At 38.7% G+C, this 17774-nt stretch overlaps 1 protein-coding gene across 4 annotated transcripts in view; it reads right to left on the bottom strand.

The window, feature by feature from the left end:
* Positions 1 to 17774, bottom strand: part of LOC128232197 (helicase SRCAP-like) — a 72637-nt gene that overhangs the window by 10696 nt on the left and 44167 nt on the right. For all 4 annotated transcript variants that reach the window (XM_052945607.1, XM_052945609.1, XM_052945608.1 and 1 more), the window contains 10 exons: positions 16174 to 16307; positions 12948 to 13276; positions 12495 to 12697; positions 12058 to 12227; positions 7519 to 7715; positions 7063 to 7177; positions 6587 to 6754; positions 5142 to 5312; positions 3745 to 3828; positions 3202 to 3336 (listed from right to left, as the gene is read on the bottom strand). In XM_052945607.1, coding sequence (XP_052801567.1) covers positions 3202 to 3336; positions 3745 to 3828; positions 5142 to 5312; positions 6587 to 6754; positions 7063 to 7177; positions 7519 to 7715; positions 12058 to 12227; positions 12495 to 12697; positions 12948 to 13276; positions 16174 to 16307 — 1706 coding nt within the window. The remainder of the gene's footprint in view (positions 1 to 3201; positions 3337 to 3744; positions 3829 to 5141; positions 5313 to 6586; positions 6755 to 7062; positions 7178 to 7518; positions 7716 to 12057; positions 12228 to 12494; positions 12698 to 12947; positions 13277 to 16173; positions 16308 to 17774) is intronic.

The raw sequence follows: 17774 nt of genomic DNA, 5'->3' as shown, positions 1-17774 counted from the left end.
GACAAGATGGGATTAAAAAGATGCAGGCAAATGGTTTTACCTTTTTATTTTCTGACAATAGATCATTGACAAATGTAACAGAAAACAAGGTCAAGAAAGTGTTAACAAATTACATACAATCAATCCAACAATAAGGAAATGATGAACTTCAAGGCTCTGTCTTAAACAATTTGAACCATTTCCATCAATGCAGATGAAAACAATCTATAAACGAAAAATATTCCTCATATCCACTTAAGCACCAAAATACTTTTTAAATGTCCATCATTTGCTTATTGCCAGGTCCAGAATTAATAATTCATGGAATTTCAGCTTACAGTTATGCATCTACATTCAGATATCAAATCAAAATGAGTGTACAAAATTTATAAAAATGTATTAGACTTCATGCTATTTAATCTTTAAAAAAAAAGCAAAAACCATAATGTGAAAATATTCATTGACCTTCGTCAAGACAACCGTAATTCAAAACTGTCGGAACAAAAATAATATACATGAAATAAAAATTAGGAAACAAATATGAAAATTAGCAAATGGTGAAATTTAGTATCCACAATCATCTGCACTTAGCCTTAACAACATTTACACTCAAATATTTACACTTCTCCACACACACTGAACTATGAACACATTGTAAGAAATGGCAAATGCAGGATGGTAATTTGTAACAGGAATACATAATGCAAATGTTTAACACAGTTTTGGATTCTTGATCATGCATATACAAATGAAAGTTAAATGAAAGACTTCATATGGCCTTCAAGACCATTTGTTACAATAATAATTTTCACAATGAATTGAAAAAAGACAATAACAGCACTCAATGCTTTGGAAATGTACAAAGAATTACAAATTTTAATTTATTTCAATAACATCTACACCACCATTAGTCTCTTCAGACAATTGTTGCTTTTCAAGCTGCTTAACAACTGTTGGTATCTGAGCCTGTTGTATGTATGTTACATGATTGCCCAGAGATAGAGGCCCATTAGAGATGGGGCTAGCCCGAGCTTCAAGTACAAGAGGGGGACCATTGACCCTGGGAGTGAGAGGGGATTGTGGAGCAGGGCCTGTAGGCGTGGCTGGGTGTTTCACGGCAGCACGTCGGGTGCGGATAACAAGATTTGGGTTTGACCATGCCTGCATGGTGACTGGTGGGCTCGAAGCAGCTGAAACTGGGGCCACAGAACGCAATGGGCTTGCAACATTGGCAAACTCAACAGCAGAAACATGATTATGAACAACCTGGGTAAGTTGGGTGGGATGGGATGCCTGTTGGGCATTGACATGTATGCCAAATTCTTGGGGATTGCTGACCTTCACAACAGTCCTCACAGGTGTGGGTGGGGTAGCTTGCGGCACATTTGCACGAATTGTGCCTTTAGATATCCCACCAATGGAACCAGAAACCAAAGAATTTACAAGACTGGCTGGAATGGACACACCTGGAGGCAAGCCTTTAATGTTGATAGTGGCTAGTGGACTATTCCCTCTCTGCATCGTTGTCATCGGCGTCTTCACCGCACCGCTTACATTGGAAGGACTCCCAGTCCTGGACACAGAAACAACCTTGACAATTGCAGGACTCTGCGACCTTGACACACCAACAGATGAAACATTCACAACAGCTGGACTGGCAGCTTTAGTTGTGGACACAAATGTGGGTTGGGGTTCACCCTGACCTGAATGCATGTGACTAGGGTGGGAAGCAATGTTCTGTATATGGGAAGCAACCAACTTGGCCACATCTGGATTCACACGCACCTGAGAATGACTGGAGGTAACAATGCTTGCACCACCAGAGGTACCAGAACATGGCCTCTGAGCCCGCATGATCTTTGCCAAATTAGGAATACTGAAAGCTGGCCTTGGCTGTTGGGGAGCTTGCAGCTTAGACTGTGGGGATGGTGGTGGGGTCTGCCTTGGTGCTCCTGCTTTCCCTGCCGCTATCAGGTTAGCTATGGTCTGAGTGGAAGATTTCCTATGTGCTGTAGGAGCAGACTGAATGGTCACCATTTGACCCCCAGAGGCATGAACTAAAGGAGTGGTGAGGCGAATATGAGCTGGACCAACAACTTGCTGATTTGGGGGAGAAGACTGCTGACTCAACTGCTGGATCTGAATAGGCGTTCCAGGCATCAAGCCAGGGTTCAATGCTTGTGCCTGATTGGCAGCTAGCTGCTGTTGCTGGTTGGAAATAAGACGCTGAATCAATGCCTGCTGATTTTGTATCTGCTGCTGTTGATTCTGTAACTGCTGCTGGTTAGCTACGACGGGGGAGACGATTCTCGGACCTAATTTAGAATTTACAACCTGCTGAGTATTCACAATCCTAAGGCCCTGCTGGAGACTAACAGGAGTCCCTGGCCTTGACAACTGTCCAATATGATTGCCCTGCAGTGAAAGAATGTTGTTACCAACAACAATACCCTGGGGAAAACCTTGCATCCCTTGAAGGAGAATCACATTCTGTGGTGAACTCTGCTGCTGTTGTTGTTGTTGTTGCTGCTGCTGGGCTACACTGGAATTCACAACCACCATCTGTCTACCCTGAGGTGTGTTGATCAGCCGTACTGTACTACCTGCTAGAGGATTGTGCACGGGGGACTGAACCACATTGGTGCCCACCAAAGGCGGAGGCCCTTGCACACCAAACTGCTCAAATATGTTGGCCCTATCAGGAGCAGATTTGGGAGGGGAATGAAGCTTCTGAAGCAAGCCTTCTCTCATTTGGGCCATACTATAACCAGGCAATGACTCAAGCCTGGTTGCCTCAGTAGAACATACTGCAAAAGAGTATGCATGCTTTGGAACCTTAGCAGGAGAAGTGCCTTTTGGTTTCCTGGGTCTCTTAACAACAACCTTATCAGACTTTCTCTTAACTTTCTGACCAGACTCCTCAATCATATCTACTGTCTCAACATCCACATCTTCCTCATCATCAAACCCAACAACTCTCCCTTTCGATTTCCTATCATCATCATTCACAGTCGTAACAGGATTATTCCTATTATGAACCAAGTCCTTAATGATCTTTGGCGTCCTATAGACCCACTGCTTCTTTTTCGACTCCTCGTCATCCCCATCCACCCCTGCGCCACTAAGGGTGGCCTTCCTGGGCGACAGAAATGAAGACGGGGCTTGGGCCTCTGCGGCCGCTCTACGAGCCTCGCTAGCAAGTTGCCGGTTACGTTTCTTCACCTGTTGATAGGCGTCATCCCGGCTGTAGGTGTACAACATCTCGTCCTCCTCCATTTCAGCTCTTCTCTCCTCTTCCTCCTTCAGAGCCTTCAGTCGGTTCAGTTCCCAATCCTTCTTGACAGTCTCAATGTCCTCCTGCAAAAGGACAATAGATAAGTTATATGGTGTTTATATTTTGTATACATACATTGTTTAGGGGTTGTTTTGGAATTTTATTGTTCATCATATCTGCATGAATTATGTCTTTTAACTTATTTAGATACAAGGCAAGTACTGTTTGCAAAGCTATGTGCCCCTGTTTACAAAAGGGAGCATCAAAAGGTTATAAATGGAGAAAACACTTTGAAGTTGGAACATACATGTTCATGTATATCAAGATACGATGCGCAACTTCATGTTAACAAGTAACAATATAATCAATGTTGCCATAGTATGGGGACCATTTCAAACAACAGAAACAGCACCACAGACAAAGAGATCCAGGCCAGCCATTTCTTATTTCAACTGTATCAAAACTAGAAACAACACCATTAGTTGGCTAACCTCTGCTATTTTCAATTCCTCTTCATTGACTGGTTCCATCATCTGCTCAGTGTATTGCACAGCATACCGCTCAATGGGTGTCAACTGAAATAAAAATATTTTCTTATAAACTACGTTCCCTATTTCACTATAAACAACACAAACTAGAGCTGTCATAGGAGTGACAAATACCCCCAATGCCGCCTGGACACAGGAATGGCAAACCATTTCTTTGAAGAGGCCATACCTCCAAGGTTACTGCACACTGCATCTTCTTTCATCATGCATATATTGTTTTATTTAAATCTGTTGAGTAATTTAGAAGTTACACTGCTGACAAGAAAAACTAGCTGATCTCTTCTGGAATAAGACATCTAGAGCATTCACGAGCTTTTCTTCCAACATGATCATCATCAAATTTTACAAGTACATATTTGGGCTTGCATCCTTATCCACCTGGGAATAAATCCCGGGACTGTTCCTGTAGCCGAATTAACAAGTCCATCTGACAGGTCAATATTTGTAGTAAGCACTACTGTGGCAAATATGCCATACTTAGTTCTACTGGTATTCCACTGGCATCTGGTTCAAATGAAGCATGCTGGATTTATTTTGTTTGTTCATCTTTCCAAGTGTCAATTACTTTTAAGGTAAATATTTGCTCATTTAGTTTTTGAAGGATCTATCGAACTTGACCTGTATCTTCTGATGTTACACCTTTGCATCAAAAAATGTTCAAATCTGTCAAGCCTTTCATGAGTTCATCCGGAAACCATTTTTCTATTTTTAATAACAGTGACCTTGACCCCACCAGCCCCAATATCGAACTCGATCTGTATCTTCTGATGTTACACCTGTGTACCAAAAATTGTTCAAATCCGTTTAGCCTTTCATGAGTTATCGTCCGGAAACCGTTTTTCTTTTTTTAGTAAGTGACCTTGACCTTGACCCCACCAGCCCCAATATCGAACTTGACCTGTATCTTCTGATGTTACACCTGTGTACCAATATTTTTTCAAATCTGTCGAGCCTTGCATGAGTTATCGTCCGGGAACCGTTTTTCTATTTTTAGTAACAGTGACCTTGACCTTGGCCCCACCAGCCCCAATATCGAACTTGACCTGTATTTTCTGATGTTACACCTGTGTAAAAAAATTTCAAATCTGTCAAGCCTTTCATGAGTTATCGTCCGGAAACCATGAAAACCGACAGACCGACAAGCTCACTCCTATATACCCCTTCAAACTTCGTTTGTGGGGGTATAATAAACCAATCCATTAAACCAATCGCTACAATATCAGAGAATTCCGGTATCAGCATAATATTGGAAAGGAAACAAGATGGTCAACGCTTTTCTGAAGGCTTAAGATGTATGATACTCCTCTTATTACACTATATTTTTATAACATAACCCCTACCTCTTTATCTAACATGGCCAGCTCTACTTCCACATGCGATTCGTCCTCTCCTTTTCTATCGCCCTCCTCCCACGGAATGTTCTCATCAAACTCTGCCAACTCTTCCTTCTGCTCATCTTTAACATGGTCTATTGCAACACGATCTGTCTCGTCCTCCGTATTGGCCAAGGCCTGGAAAAGGTGAGCATGATATTGACCGTAAACTTACATCAGCAAACCATGAACAGACCATATTGCTTGCTTCTGTCTCAAATTTTGCCTTATGGAATTCAAGCTGTCGTTTCATAACTATTGATTGGCATGTACAATAATTCCATAAAATATTAGAACTATCTCAGGTGACCAACAAGGAAAAACTCGTATTCCAGTCATAACTGACAAATAAGCAAAAATATGTCTCAGGTTAAAGTGACCAGCAAATCCATAGAGGTCTGACTGGTGCTTCATACTAATTCTATGCCAACACTAGCACCAGAATAACATGGCTACAGCAGTGACTCTGTGCTTGAAATGTTATAGTTTGAAAACTACAGTCTTTTCATGATGAGAAATAATGTCTCAGGTTAAGGTGACCAGCCAATCTATTGAGTCAGACTGGTGCATAATACTGACGCTAACTCTACAAGAACACTAGCACCAGAATAACAAGTAAAGCTACTGCAGTGACTGTGTCTCGAATGTTACAGTTAAGAACTTCAAAACAAGAAGGATGAATCTTAACAGAAATATCTCCGGTTAAGGTGACCAGCCAATCTATGAAGTCTGACTGGTGCATAATACTGACGTTAACTCTACGAGAACACTAGCACCAGAATAACAAGTATAGCTACTGCAGTGACTCTGTGTCTCGACCAAAATAAACTAATTCCTTTTACTAGTTTGTGGTTTGACCAATGTATATTTCTACAATCACAGGTTAAGGTGACCAGACAATCTTTTTTAAAATCTAACTGGTGCATACTGCTGACGTTACCTCGACAAGGAACACTAGCACCAGAATAACAAGTATAGTAACTGCAGTGACTCTTTGCTTCAAATGTTATAAATTAAATCTTCATAATAAGAATGATAATTCATGTCGAACTAATCTCCGGTTAAGGTGACCATCCAATCTATAAAGTCTGGTGCATAATTCTGACGTTAACTCTACGAGAACACTAGCACCAGAATAACATGAACTGTTACTGCAGTGACTCTGTGCTTCAAGTGTTCAAGTTAAAAACTGAACAATAAGAATGATGAATAATATAATAAGAATGATGAATAATACAAATAGTGTCTCAGGTTAAGGTGACCAGTCAATCTATCAAGGCCTGACTGGTGCATAATACTGACGTTAACTCTACGAGAACACTAGCACCAGAATAACATGGACAGTTACTGCAGTGACTCTGTGTTTCGACCACAAATTAATAACATCTGTTTTACAAAGTCACTATATATACCTTCTCAAACTGCTGTAAAGCAACCTGCTCGGTTGGATCAGACTTTTTCTGTTCTTGTCTGCGCTGTGCTCGACTTGTTCTGTCTTGTTTCTCCTTTTCTTCTTCTTCTTTCTCCTTCACCAAAGAGTCCAGCCCAGATGGCTCTGTGAACAACTCTGATATTGTGTTCTGGAAAAATAAAACAAAATCTAACGACTCCTAACAGTTTAAATGCCTGTACTTCAGTAATAGTTTATTAAGTCTTAACAAAAAGTAAAAACTAAGATACAATTTAGAAGAATCTACAATGTAATTTTTACCCCATGATTAGACAAGATTAAAAATTACAATCAGAATGATGTTTAATGCGCCAATTAATCCTACAAGAAAATGCCCACTGCTTCACTGAACACCTAACAATATGCACTGCTGCACTAAAAACCTAACAATATGAAAGTTTAGACACCAATATGCATAATGTTATCAATGGGGCTTACCTGTTTAAAGAATGCAGTGGTGAAGTTTCCACCCTCAATGGCCATATCTCCTAACATGCGTTTCTGATTGGCCTTCTTCAGGATGTTCTCTTCCACTGTCCGCTCGCTCACCAACCTAGTGAACAAAGGCAAACATTGAAAATAAGACTTACTTAACTGTTTGCCTCAGAGAATACAAAGAAAACTTACACATGTCGGAAACCTGAAAAATATTTAAAAATTGTTTGGCTTATCAACTTTTACTTATTTCGACCACTGTACCAAGACGGAGTCATTCGCAAACACATGGAATTTTTACTAAATCAAGAACTAATATAGTAATTCTACATCACTTAAAATCTATGAGAATGTCTAGGCTTGAAGGTACAAATAAAACTGTCCAGTCCAATGGTTTACATTTCACTGATCATTCGAACATGCAAATGAGTCAACTCCAACATTCATCTTCTTGCATACCTGTATATATGGACATCCCTGGTCTGGCCAATACGATGACACCTGTCCTGAGCCTGAGCGTCCATGGTTGGGTTCCAATCACTGTCGTAGAATATCACAGTGTCAGCTCCTGTCAGATTCACTCCGACACCACCTGAGCGAGTTGACAGGATGAACACAAAGATTCGAGAATCAGCATTGAACCTGTCCATCAGGTGCTGAAATGTAGGAGTTTCACAAATAACTTCACAGATAGGGTAATTTGACACTCAAAACAAGACTAATATACCACTGTTACCAGTAGTAAGATGGTGCACACTTCTTTTTAAATCTATATGGGCTGTTTCAAAAAACAAGAGGCCCAAAAGGGCCTATGCTCTACTGGCATGGCTTTTGTGGTCATATCAATCCAGAGCATGTATGTATGGGTAAAAACCAACAGACATATACTTTATGTTTTGTGTTTGGGTTACCTGAAAACATAGCACGTACAACATCTGAGCCCAGAAAGTATTGTAAGCAGATTAGTTGCATGAACTATTTTAATATGTGCCAAGTAAAAGTCATCTGACAAAAAAAAAATGCTTTCAAAACTGTACTCATAGTAAAAATTTCTGTAGTTTTAAAAGTTAAAAAAAAGTTGGTCAAAAGGTCAAAGTCAAGGGCATCCTAGGACAACATTGATCAATTTGAACAAACATTCACAATCAATTGTGCCGAGATGGATGCACGAACACACAAAAAAGATTTTCAAACCTTTCCAGATTTATGTTTACCAAACCTGTGAACCCTGGGTGTGGCCAGTAATGACACCAGGTGCATAAATTAAACATTCACAACCAATTTTGTTAAGATGAATGCACAAACTACAGAACTTAAAGCTAAACAAGAGGGCCATGATGGCCCTAAATCACTCACCTGAGTAAAAGAGTTTAACCTTTGTTATTAATATAGCTTGTTTCTCAAAGAATATTGAACAAGAGCTGTCAAAGTATGTGACAAATGCCCCCCAATGTGACATTGATCTATGAACAAGTACACAAAAAGTTGATCTTGCCTTTGTGTGTCAAATACATATTGCAAGTTATATTAAATTGCCTCTGAGCATAGAAAAAACCACAATCATACTAAATGACAGCCAACACTCTTTATGTCCTCATATTCAGCATTCCATTGTGAATAAACACTTAGTGTATCTTTCACCTTAGAGGTAGGGACATGGGTCTTGCATACGACACGTTGTCTTGGTATGTCGAAAACATATGGCAAGTCATTTTAAAATCTGTCCATATAAGAGAAAGTCACAGCGCGGACACGACAGCCTATATTTTCCTTCAGGTTGCCATGGCAACCAGAGTTCTGCATGGAATTATTTTTTTTTTGAACAATTTTGAAAAAGCACCAACCAAGGATCATTCCTATGAAGTTTCATCAAAATTGTCCCAGCGGTTTAGGAGAAGATGATTGTAACCAATTGTTGACACTTTTCCTTTAGGTTGCCATGTCAACCGGAGTTCTACATGGAATTAATTTTGAAAAAGCACCAACCAAGGATCATTCCTATGAAGTTTCATCAAAATTGTCAAAGCAGTTTAGGAGAAGAAGATGATTATAATCAATTGTTGACATTTTCCTTTAGATTGCCATGGCAACCGGGCCAAACAAAATTTGCTGAAGATCTATCAAGGGGTTCATGCGAAGAAAATGTTTTTTTTACTAATTAGAGCTCTGGTGGCCCTTAAAAGGGGCCAAACAAAATTATTTGAAAAGACCTGACAGAGGCCCATGCTAGGATGCTTCAGACTTAAAGATCCATCAAGCAGTTAATAAGATCAAGTTGTTTAAAGGTTTTTCTATTTTTTGCTCTGGTGACCCCTAAAAGGGGCCAAACAAAACCATTTGAACAAAGTTGAGAGAGGACCATGTAAGGATGCTACATATCAAGTATGGAGTCATTCTGACCTTTACTTTCAGAGGAAAAGATGTTTAAGTGACAAGACAATGTAAAAGCAAATGACCCCTGAGCAAGGCCAATTTAACCCCGGGACAATAATTTGAATACCTTTGGTGTAGGTCCACTAAGTAACACTATATACCAAATACGAAAGCTCTAGGTCTTATATTTTGGAGAAGAGGATTTTTAAAGTTTTATTATATAAGACTATATAAAAACAAACTAGAACTGTAAGCCATAGGCTAACGAATAACCCCCACCCCTCCATGTCTAGGTTGTTTGCCCTGGAGTTAGGCCGGACAAAGCTAATTTTGCCTACAAGGGGAGATAACTCCAGTCAGGGTCATGTGACCTGTACCAAATTCACAGAGGCGAAAGTTTACAACATGGCCATTTATTTCTGAAAGTTTGATAAAGATTTGTTGAATAATAACAAAGATGAATCCCGGACAGGGCTTATTTTGCCTACTTTAACACATCAAGGGGAGATAACTCCAGTCAGGGTCATGTGACCTGTACCAAATTCACAGAGGCGAAAGTTTACAACATGGCCATTAATTTCTGAAAGTTTGATAAAGATTTGTTGAATAATAACAAAGATGAACCCCGGACAGGGCTTATTTTGCCTACTTTAACACATCAAGGGGAGATAACTCCAGTCAGGGTCATGTGACCTGTACCAATTTCACAGAGGCGCAAGTTTACATCATGGCCATTAATTTCTGAAAGTTTGAAAAAGATTTGTTGAATAATAACAAAGATGAATCCCGGACAGGGCTTATTTTGCCTACTTTAACACATCAAGGGGAGATAACTCTGGTCAGGGTCATGTGACCTGTACCAATTTCACAGAGGCGCAATTTTACACCATGGCCATTAATTTCTGAAAGTTTGAAAAAGATTTGTTGAATAATAACAAAGATGAATCCCGGACAGGGCTTATTTTGCCTACTTTAACACATCAAGGGGAGATAACTCTGGTCAGGGTCATGTGACCCGTACCAATTTCACAGAGGCGCAAGTTTACATCATGGCCATTAATATCTGAAAGTTTGAAAAAGATTTGTTCAATAACGACAAAGATGAATCCCAGACAAAAAAAAAACGGACGGACAGACGGACGGACAACCCGATTCCAGTATACCCCCCCAAACTTTGTTTTGGGGGGTATAATAACTTTCAGGGCCAATTTTGACCCTGTGGCAATAATTTGAACAACTTTGATAGAGGTCCACAAGATGATGTTGTATACCAAATATCTAAGCTCCTGGCCTTACAGTTCTGGAGAAGAATATTTTTAAAGATTTACTATATAACACTACGTAAAAACAAGGACCCCCTGGGCGGGGTCAATTTTGACCCTGTGGCAATAATTTGAACAAATCTGGTAGAGGTCCACTAGATGATGCTGTATACCAAATATTTAAGCCCTGGGCCTTACAGTTTCGGAGAAGAAGATTTTTAAAGATTTACTACATATAACATTATGTAATAAAACTAGTGACCCTTGGGGCGGGCCATTTTTGACCCCAAGAGAATAATTTGAACAAATTTTGTAGAGGACCTCTACACGATGACACATACCAATTTTCAAGGTTCTAGACCTTGTGGTTTTTGAGAAGATTTTTAAAGTTTTCCCTATATAAGTCTATGTAAAACAAGTGACCCCCGGGGCGGGGCCATTTTTGACCCCAGGGGGATAGTTTTAACAATTTTGGTAGAGGACCACTAGATGATGCTAAAAACCCAATATTAAGGCTCTAGGCCTTGTGGTTTTGGAGAAGAAGTTTTTCCTTTCCGTTGCCATGGCAACCAGAGTTCTGCATGGAATTCAATTCTTTGAACAATTTTCAAAGGGGACCACCCAAGGAACATTCCTGTGAAGTTTGGATGAAATTGGCTAAGCGGTTTATGAGGAGATGTCGTTTAAAGTAAAAGTTTACAGACAGACGGACGGACGCCGGGCAAATTGTGATCACAAAAGCTCACCTTGTCACTATGTGACAGGTGAGCTAAAAATGGCCTTTGGGCTTTCAACAAGAACAATGCAGAGTAATTCACAAAATCAACTGCAGAAGCGAAAAGCAAATTGTCTCTCAAAATCCTAGACTTGCAAATTGTCTTCCTTAACTCTAGACTTGAATTTACATGTAAACTTGGCTAAAAATAGAATTCGCTCATGCAGACCTGGCTAAAAATAGAAAGCATTTCTTTAAAACTTTCATGGCCCATAATCTAGGCATTTATGGGCGGATCTGGCTAGTTTTCGAAAGGAACCGAGCTCTAATGGATATCTAGATACTGTACAAGTTTCATCGAGATACACTCAAAACTGAAGACTGAATCGTGTTCACAACCAATTGTTTACAGACGCACGAACGCACGACCACACGGATGCACATACTACGTACACATTCCCATCGCCTAAACTCTTCTGGCCTTTGGCCAGTAGAGCTAAAAATGAGTATATTTTCTGCCTCTGGTACCATTTCTTTTTAAACACCCCATATGTTGTACATATCTTTAATAAAAGCCAATGCATCTATCTGGCTTCTAAAACCAAGGAAATTAAATTTTGTGGCACACATATTGAAAGGTAAAGGTACCTGTCTGGCCTCAATCTTGGTGGTTCCATCCAGCCTGAGGTAGCGGTGTCCGTGGTAATTAAGGAAGGCCTCTAGAATGTCCAACATTCTGGTCATCTGGGTGAAGATTAGGACTCTATGATCCCCAGACTTCAACCTGTGCAACAGGATATCCAGTGTTTGCAACTTTCCTACAATAACATGAAAATTTGTTTTATTTTAATCAAAAAATCATGGATTATACATCATTGCAGTGTTTTTTTTGTAAAGTCATATATGAATTTTTTTATACATGTCAGACTTAAATTGGTTATATGTTTTGATTCAAAAGGCTCTTGTGTAGAGAAATCAATGAAATTCCTTGATCTATAATACCAGAGATTCTATCCAGTAGTCATTCTAAATGATAAAGCTTTGTTTGATACCATGTGCTTATTTTGAGCTCTGGCATTACTTACCACAATCATACTGAATAAGCCGGAGTTCTGGAAACTGGACTGTCATTTTTGTGCTTATCTTGTGGTAGTTGACTGTCCTTGGCGATAGTTCTGAACGTATCAGTGCATCCCGGGCAGCCTCCCTGGACAGGTAGGAGGGAGGGGGATGGGAAGTGTGCATCGTGATAGGTGGGCATTGCAATGGCGGAGTGGCAAACACAAACCTGCAAGAGAGCAAATCACAGTTACCTGTATACATTTAGTGGCAAAACAATGAACAAATTGTAACATTAACACAATGACCAATCAAAAATGTCAACTAAAATCTGATAAACAGACTAAGAATTTATTCTGGTTAAACATAACTTGAATGCCATACACAATTGCCAGTTACAAGTTTTTGTTTAGGTGGAAAATGGTGGCAGGAAATGCACAATTTTTTCACATGTCATCTTCAGAAGATTTATTAGTTACCTTTCTAATACATCTTGAAGTTCTTCTAGGTATTGTTCCGGAGTGTGAATGAAGTCTGAAAGCACTGAGGTTTGGTTCCATAAATACTTGGGGTGTTTAGGTTGATCACAATTTTTAGCACAGTAACAATGTATATGTCCTGGACCTTGCCACTTTGTCAAGTCACGATTTCTATATGATTTACTAGAGTATGGGTCTTTGAAAATGTTCACAGCATCACACAGATCTTGCCCGTACACTGGTTTCTTTTCACAATGATTTTTGTTTGTTCGAGAAATGTACTTGAGCTTCTCTTGCTTAGCTTTCTGCTTTTTGTCGAACAAGGGCTCCTGAAATGTTCATAAAACATGTTTGACCTATTTATATTGATAAATAACTTTGTATAAAAAAAATGTGATCTAATCAATTTTTGTTTACATTTTACTATTATTTTTACCATCTATCATTACTCCTGGAGTTAAAAGCAAGGAAAAACTCATATCAGAGTCATAACTGACATATAAGCAAAAATATGTCTGAGTTAAAGTGACCAACCAATCCAAATAGGTCCGACTGGTGCAAAATACTGACTCTACTGCAACTCTGGCACCAGAATAACATGGCTACTGCAGTGACTCTGTGCTTGAAATGTTATAGTTTGAAAACTTTTCATGATCAGAATGATGCAATCATAGAAATAATGTCTAAGGTTAAGGTGACCAGCCAATCTATAGATCTGACTGGTGCATAATACTGAACCTAAATTAATGGGAACACTAGCACCAGAATAACAAGCACTACTGCAGTGACTCTGTGTGTAGGAAGTTGAACTAAAGTGACATAGTTTGAAACCAGTTAATTAACAATGAGAATTATAAATCATAGTCATTAATGTCTCAGGTTAAGGTGACCAGCCAATCTATGAAGTCAGACTGGTGCATAATACTGACGTTAACTCTACGAGAACACTAGCACCAGAATAACAAATATAGTAACTGCAGTGACTCTGTGCTTCGAATGTAACAGTTTAAAACTTCACAATAAGAATGATGAATCACACAAATAATATCTCAGGTTAAGGTGACCAGCCAATCTATGAAGTCAGACTGGTGCATAATACTGACGTTAACTCTACGAGAACACTAGCACCAGAATAACAAATATAGTAACTGCAGTGACTCTGTGCTTCGAATGAAACAGTTTAAAACTTCACAATAAGAATGATGAATCAAAAGAACTATCTCAGGTTAAGGTGACCAGCCAATCTATGAAGTCAGACTGGTGCATAATACTGACGTTAACTCTACGAGAACACTAGCACTAGAATAACAAATATAGTAACTGCAGTGACTCTGTGCTTCGAATGTAACAGTTTAAACTTCACAATAAGAATGATGAATCAAAAGAACTATCTCAGGTTAAGGTGACCAGCCAATCTATGAAGTCAGACTGGTGCATAATACTGACGTTAACTCTACGAGAACACTAGCACTAGAATAACAAGTAAAGCTACTACAGTGACTGTGTTTCGAAAGTTGCAATATAGTGACACCGTTTGAAACTAGTTATTTCACAATAAGAATGATGAATCACACAAATAATGTCTCAGGTTAAGGTGACCAGTCAATCTATAGAGGTCTGACTGATGCATAATACTGACGTTAACTCTACGAGAACACTAGCACCAGAATAACATGAACTGTTACTGCAGTGACTCTGTGCTTCGAATGTTACAGTTAAAAACTTCACAATAAGAATGATGAATCAAAAGAACTATCTCAGGTTAAGGTGACCAGCCAATCTATGAAGTCAGACTGGTGCATAATACTGACGTTAACTCTACGAGAACACTAGCACTAGAATAACAAGTAAAGCTACTACAGTGACTGTGTTTCGAAAGTTGCAATATAGTGACACCGTTTGAAACTAGTTATTTCACAATAAGAATGATGAATCACACAAATAATGTCTCAGGTTAAGGTGACCAGTCAATCTATAGAGGTCTGACTGATGCATAATACTGACGTTAACTCTACGAGAACACTAGCACCAGAATAACATGAACTGTTACTGCAGTGACTCTGTGCTTCGAATGTTACAGTTAAAAACTTCACAATAAGAATGATGAATCAAAAGAACTATCTCAGGTTAAGGTGACCAGCCAATCTATGAAGTCTGACTGGTGCATAATACTGACGTTAACTCGACGAGAACACTAGCACCAGAATAACAAATATAGTTACTGCAGTGACTCTGTGTCTCGACACTCGTTTTCCTATTCTGCAGGTTTGATTTGAAATTAAACTAGCCACAGAGCAGCTCATGACTCAATGTTGGAAAAGTTTGAAGGGTGACGAGCAATCTATAAAGTTATGACTAGTGCATCAAAGTGCTGTTATTTCTACGTAAACACTAGCATCAGAAAAACAAGTACAGCTACTGCAGTGAACATTGTCAACATTTTTTTTTTTAATCTGTTTGGTTTAAAAAAGCAAAACGTTAGAATAGCCATTGAGCAGCTCTTGTCTGACCAATGTTGGTAATGTTTTTAATGTCTCAGGTTAAGGTGACCAGCCAATCTATGAAGTCTGACTGGTGCATAATACTGACGCTAACTCTACGAGAACACTAGCACCAGAATAACATGGATAGCTACTGCAGTGACTCTGTGCTTCGAAAGTTTCACCGAAGTGACGATATGAATCTAGTTATTTTACAATAATTATTAATCATAAAATTATTAATGTCTCAGGTTAAGGTGACCAGCCAATCTATGAAGTCAGACTGGTGCATAATACTGACGTTAACTCTACGAGAACACTAGCACCAGAATAACATGTAAAGCTACTGCAGTGACTCTGTGCTTCGACACAAATTTCTTTTATTATGACACTTTCACCATTATAATTGAAAAATTGTTAGACTTATGCAACCACTAAACAGAAATGAAGTCTGCCCAATGTTGGTAAATAAGTCCTAGCTACTAATGCTTCTTCTAAGGCCATAACAGACATCAGCAAACAAGTGAACTGTTGATGCTTGGTTGCAGCCAATATGAGTCCAAATTACCAACAATAGCCATTATAAGATAACTATTTTGCATGGATCAAATAAGCAACTTGAAAAATATATTTCATATCAACCCACAGCTAAACAACATCAAAGACCACAAGAGTAAAGTTGTGAAACACTTGAATCCAAGAAAAGTTTTACAACAACAAACTGCATCTTTCTGTCTTAAATTTACCATGAAGAAATCCTGTTGACTGCACCTTTTCTTCTTCGCCTCGAGGTGTTTGATCATTTGTAAGGACGGGGTGACAGAGGACAGGGGCTTTCCCGCTCCCGATATCACATAGGAGGTACTCGAGGTAGTCGATGCTGAAATGTATAAAAAACCGATTGTTTCTCTTTTACATTTTAGAATCACTGTCAAATATCACCCTTTTGGGTTATATTAACTATTTAATTAGTGATTAATTAATTTTGGGGAATTTTTCATAATTAAAATGTGGGAAATCCGGACAATGTTCTAAAATATAACCTTCTATAACTATAAGTTTCTTTATTATGCCACTTTTACCCTTATAATTGAATGATTGTTAGACTTATGCAACCACTAAACAGAAATGAAGTCTGCCCAATGTTGGTAAATAAGTCCTAGCTACTAAAGCTTGTTCTAAGGCCATAACAGACATCAGCAAACAAGTGAACTGTTGATGCTTGGTTGCAGCCAATATGAGTCCAAATTACCAACAATAGCCATTATAAGGTAACTATTTTGCATGGATCAAATAAGCAAATGCGAATATACCCCTCAACAATATCGTTTTTTGCAAAGCACTCATGCAACACAAACAAGAGGCACATCAGTGCCTGTGCTCCACTGGCCAAAAGGTTCAAGCAAAGACCACCTAACGAACATTTTCGTCAAGTTTCATAGAAATACAATCATCAATTTTTGAGGAGAAGTTATTTAAAAAATTTTTTTACTTTAATAGCTCTGGCTGCCATGTTGTGCAGTGGACCGAAATGATTTGGGCAATTTGAGTAAAGGAGCACCAAACAAACATTTCTGTCAAGTTTTATCGAAAAAAGGTCATCGGTTTCGACGACAAGTCGTATAAAGTTTTTTTTTATTTTTTAGCTCTGGCAGCCATGGTGTGCAGTGGACTGGAACCATTTAACAAATTTTGGTTAATGACCACCCAAGGAACATTTCTGTCAAGTTTCATCAAAATCTGATCATTGGTTAACATTTAATCTGAATAGATTATGAAGCAAATATCTAACCTGAACAAGAACTGACGAGATAGAATCGACTTGGTGTTTCACTTACACTTTTCGGCCATTTAAGTTACTAAAAATAGCTGTTTCATAAACTTTCAGAATGTCACTTAAACGAAAATTAATGTTCAGTCTATATATACTTTCCTATGTATAAATGTAAGGTTTTTAAATTGATCTTTTTGTGAGAACTTTATGCTTATATGTTTACTCATAAATTATTATTGTTTAAAAATTATTTAAAGGTGCTATACGTGAAAAATTAAGACATTATTTTTTTTTCTATTAAAGGGAGGTAATTCAGTAGTAAAATGTAATCAAAGCTATTAAAGCATGGCATTTCTTTTCTAACCATGTTGATATTATTACAGTCTATTCAAGCAAGATGCCTTTTGTTTTTACATAGTACCCATAGGTTCTGAAAAACAAGGAGCACTATTCCCAACAGAAGGATGTCACTCCCTATCACTGCATGAGCATCATAATAAAGAAATGTTTACTCAAACTGCAAGCTGCTCAATTGAAATAGGTATTTACCTCAAGCATACAGTTTTATAATGT

The sequence above is a fragment of the Mya arenaria genome, chromosome 4 (assembly GCF_026914265.1).
Source record: "Mya arenaria isolate MELC-2E11 chromosome 4, ASM2691426v1".
Classification (NCBI taxonomy): Eukaryota; Metazoa; Mollusca; class Bivalvia; order Myida; family Myidae; genus Mya; species Mya arenaria.
This window is presented reverse-complemented; position numbering and strand designations above follow the sequence as displayed.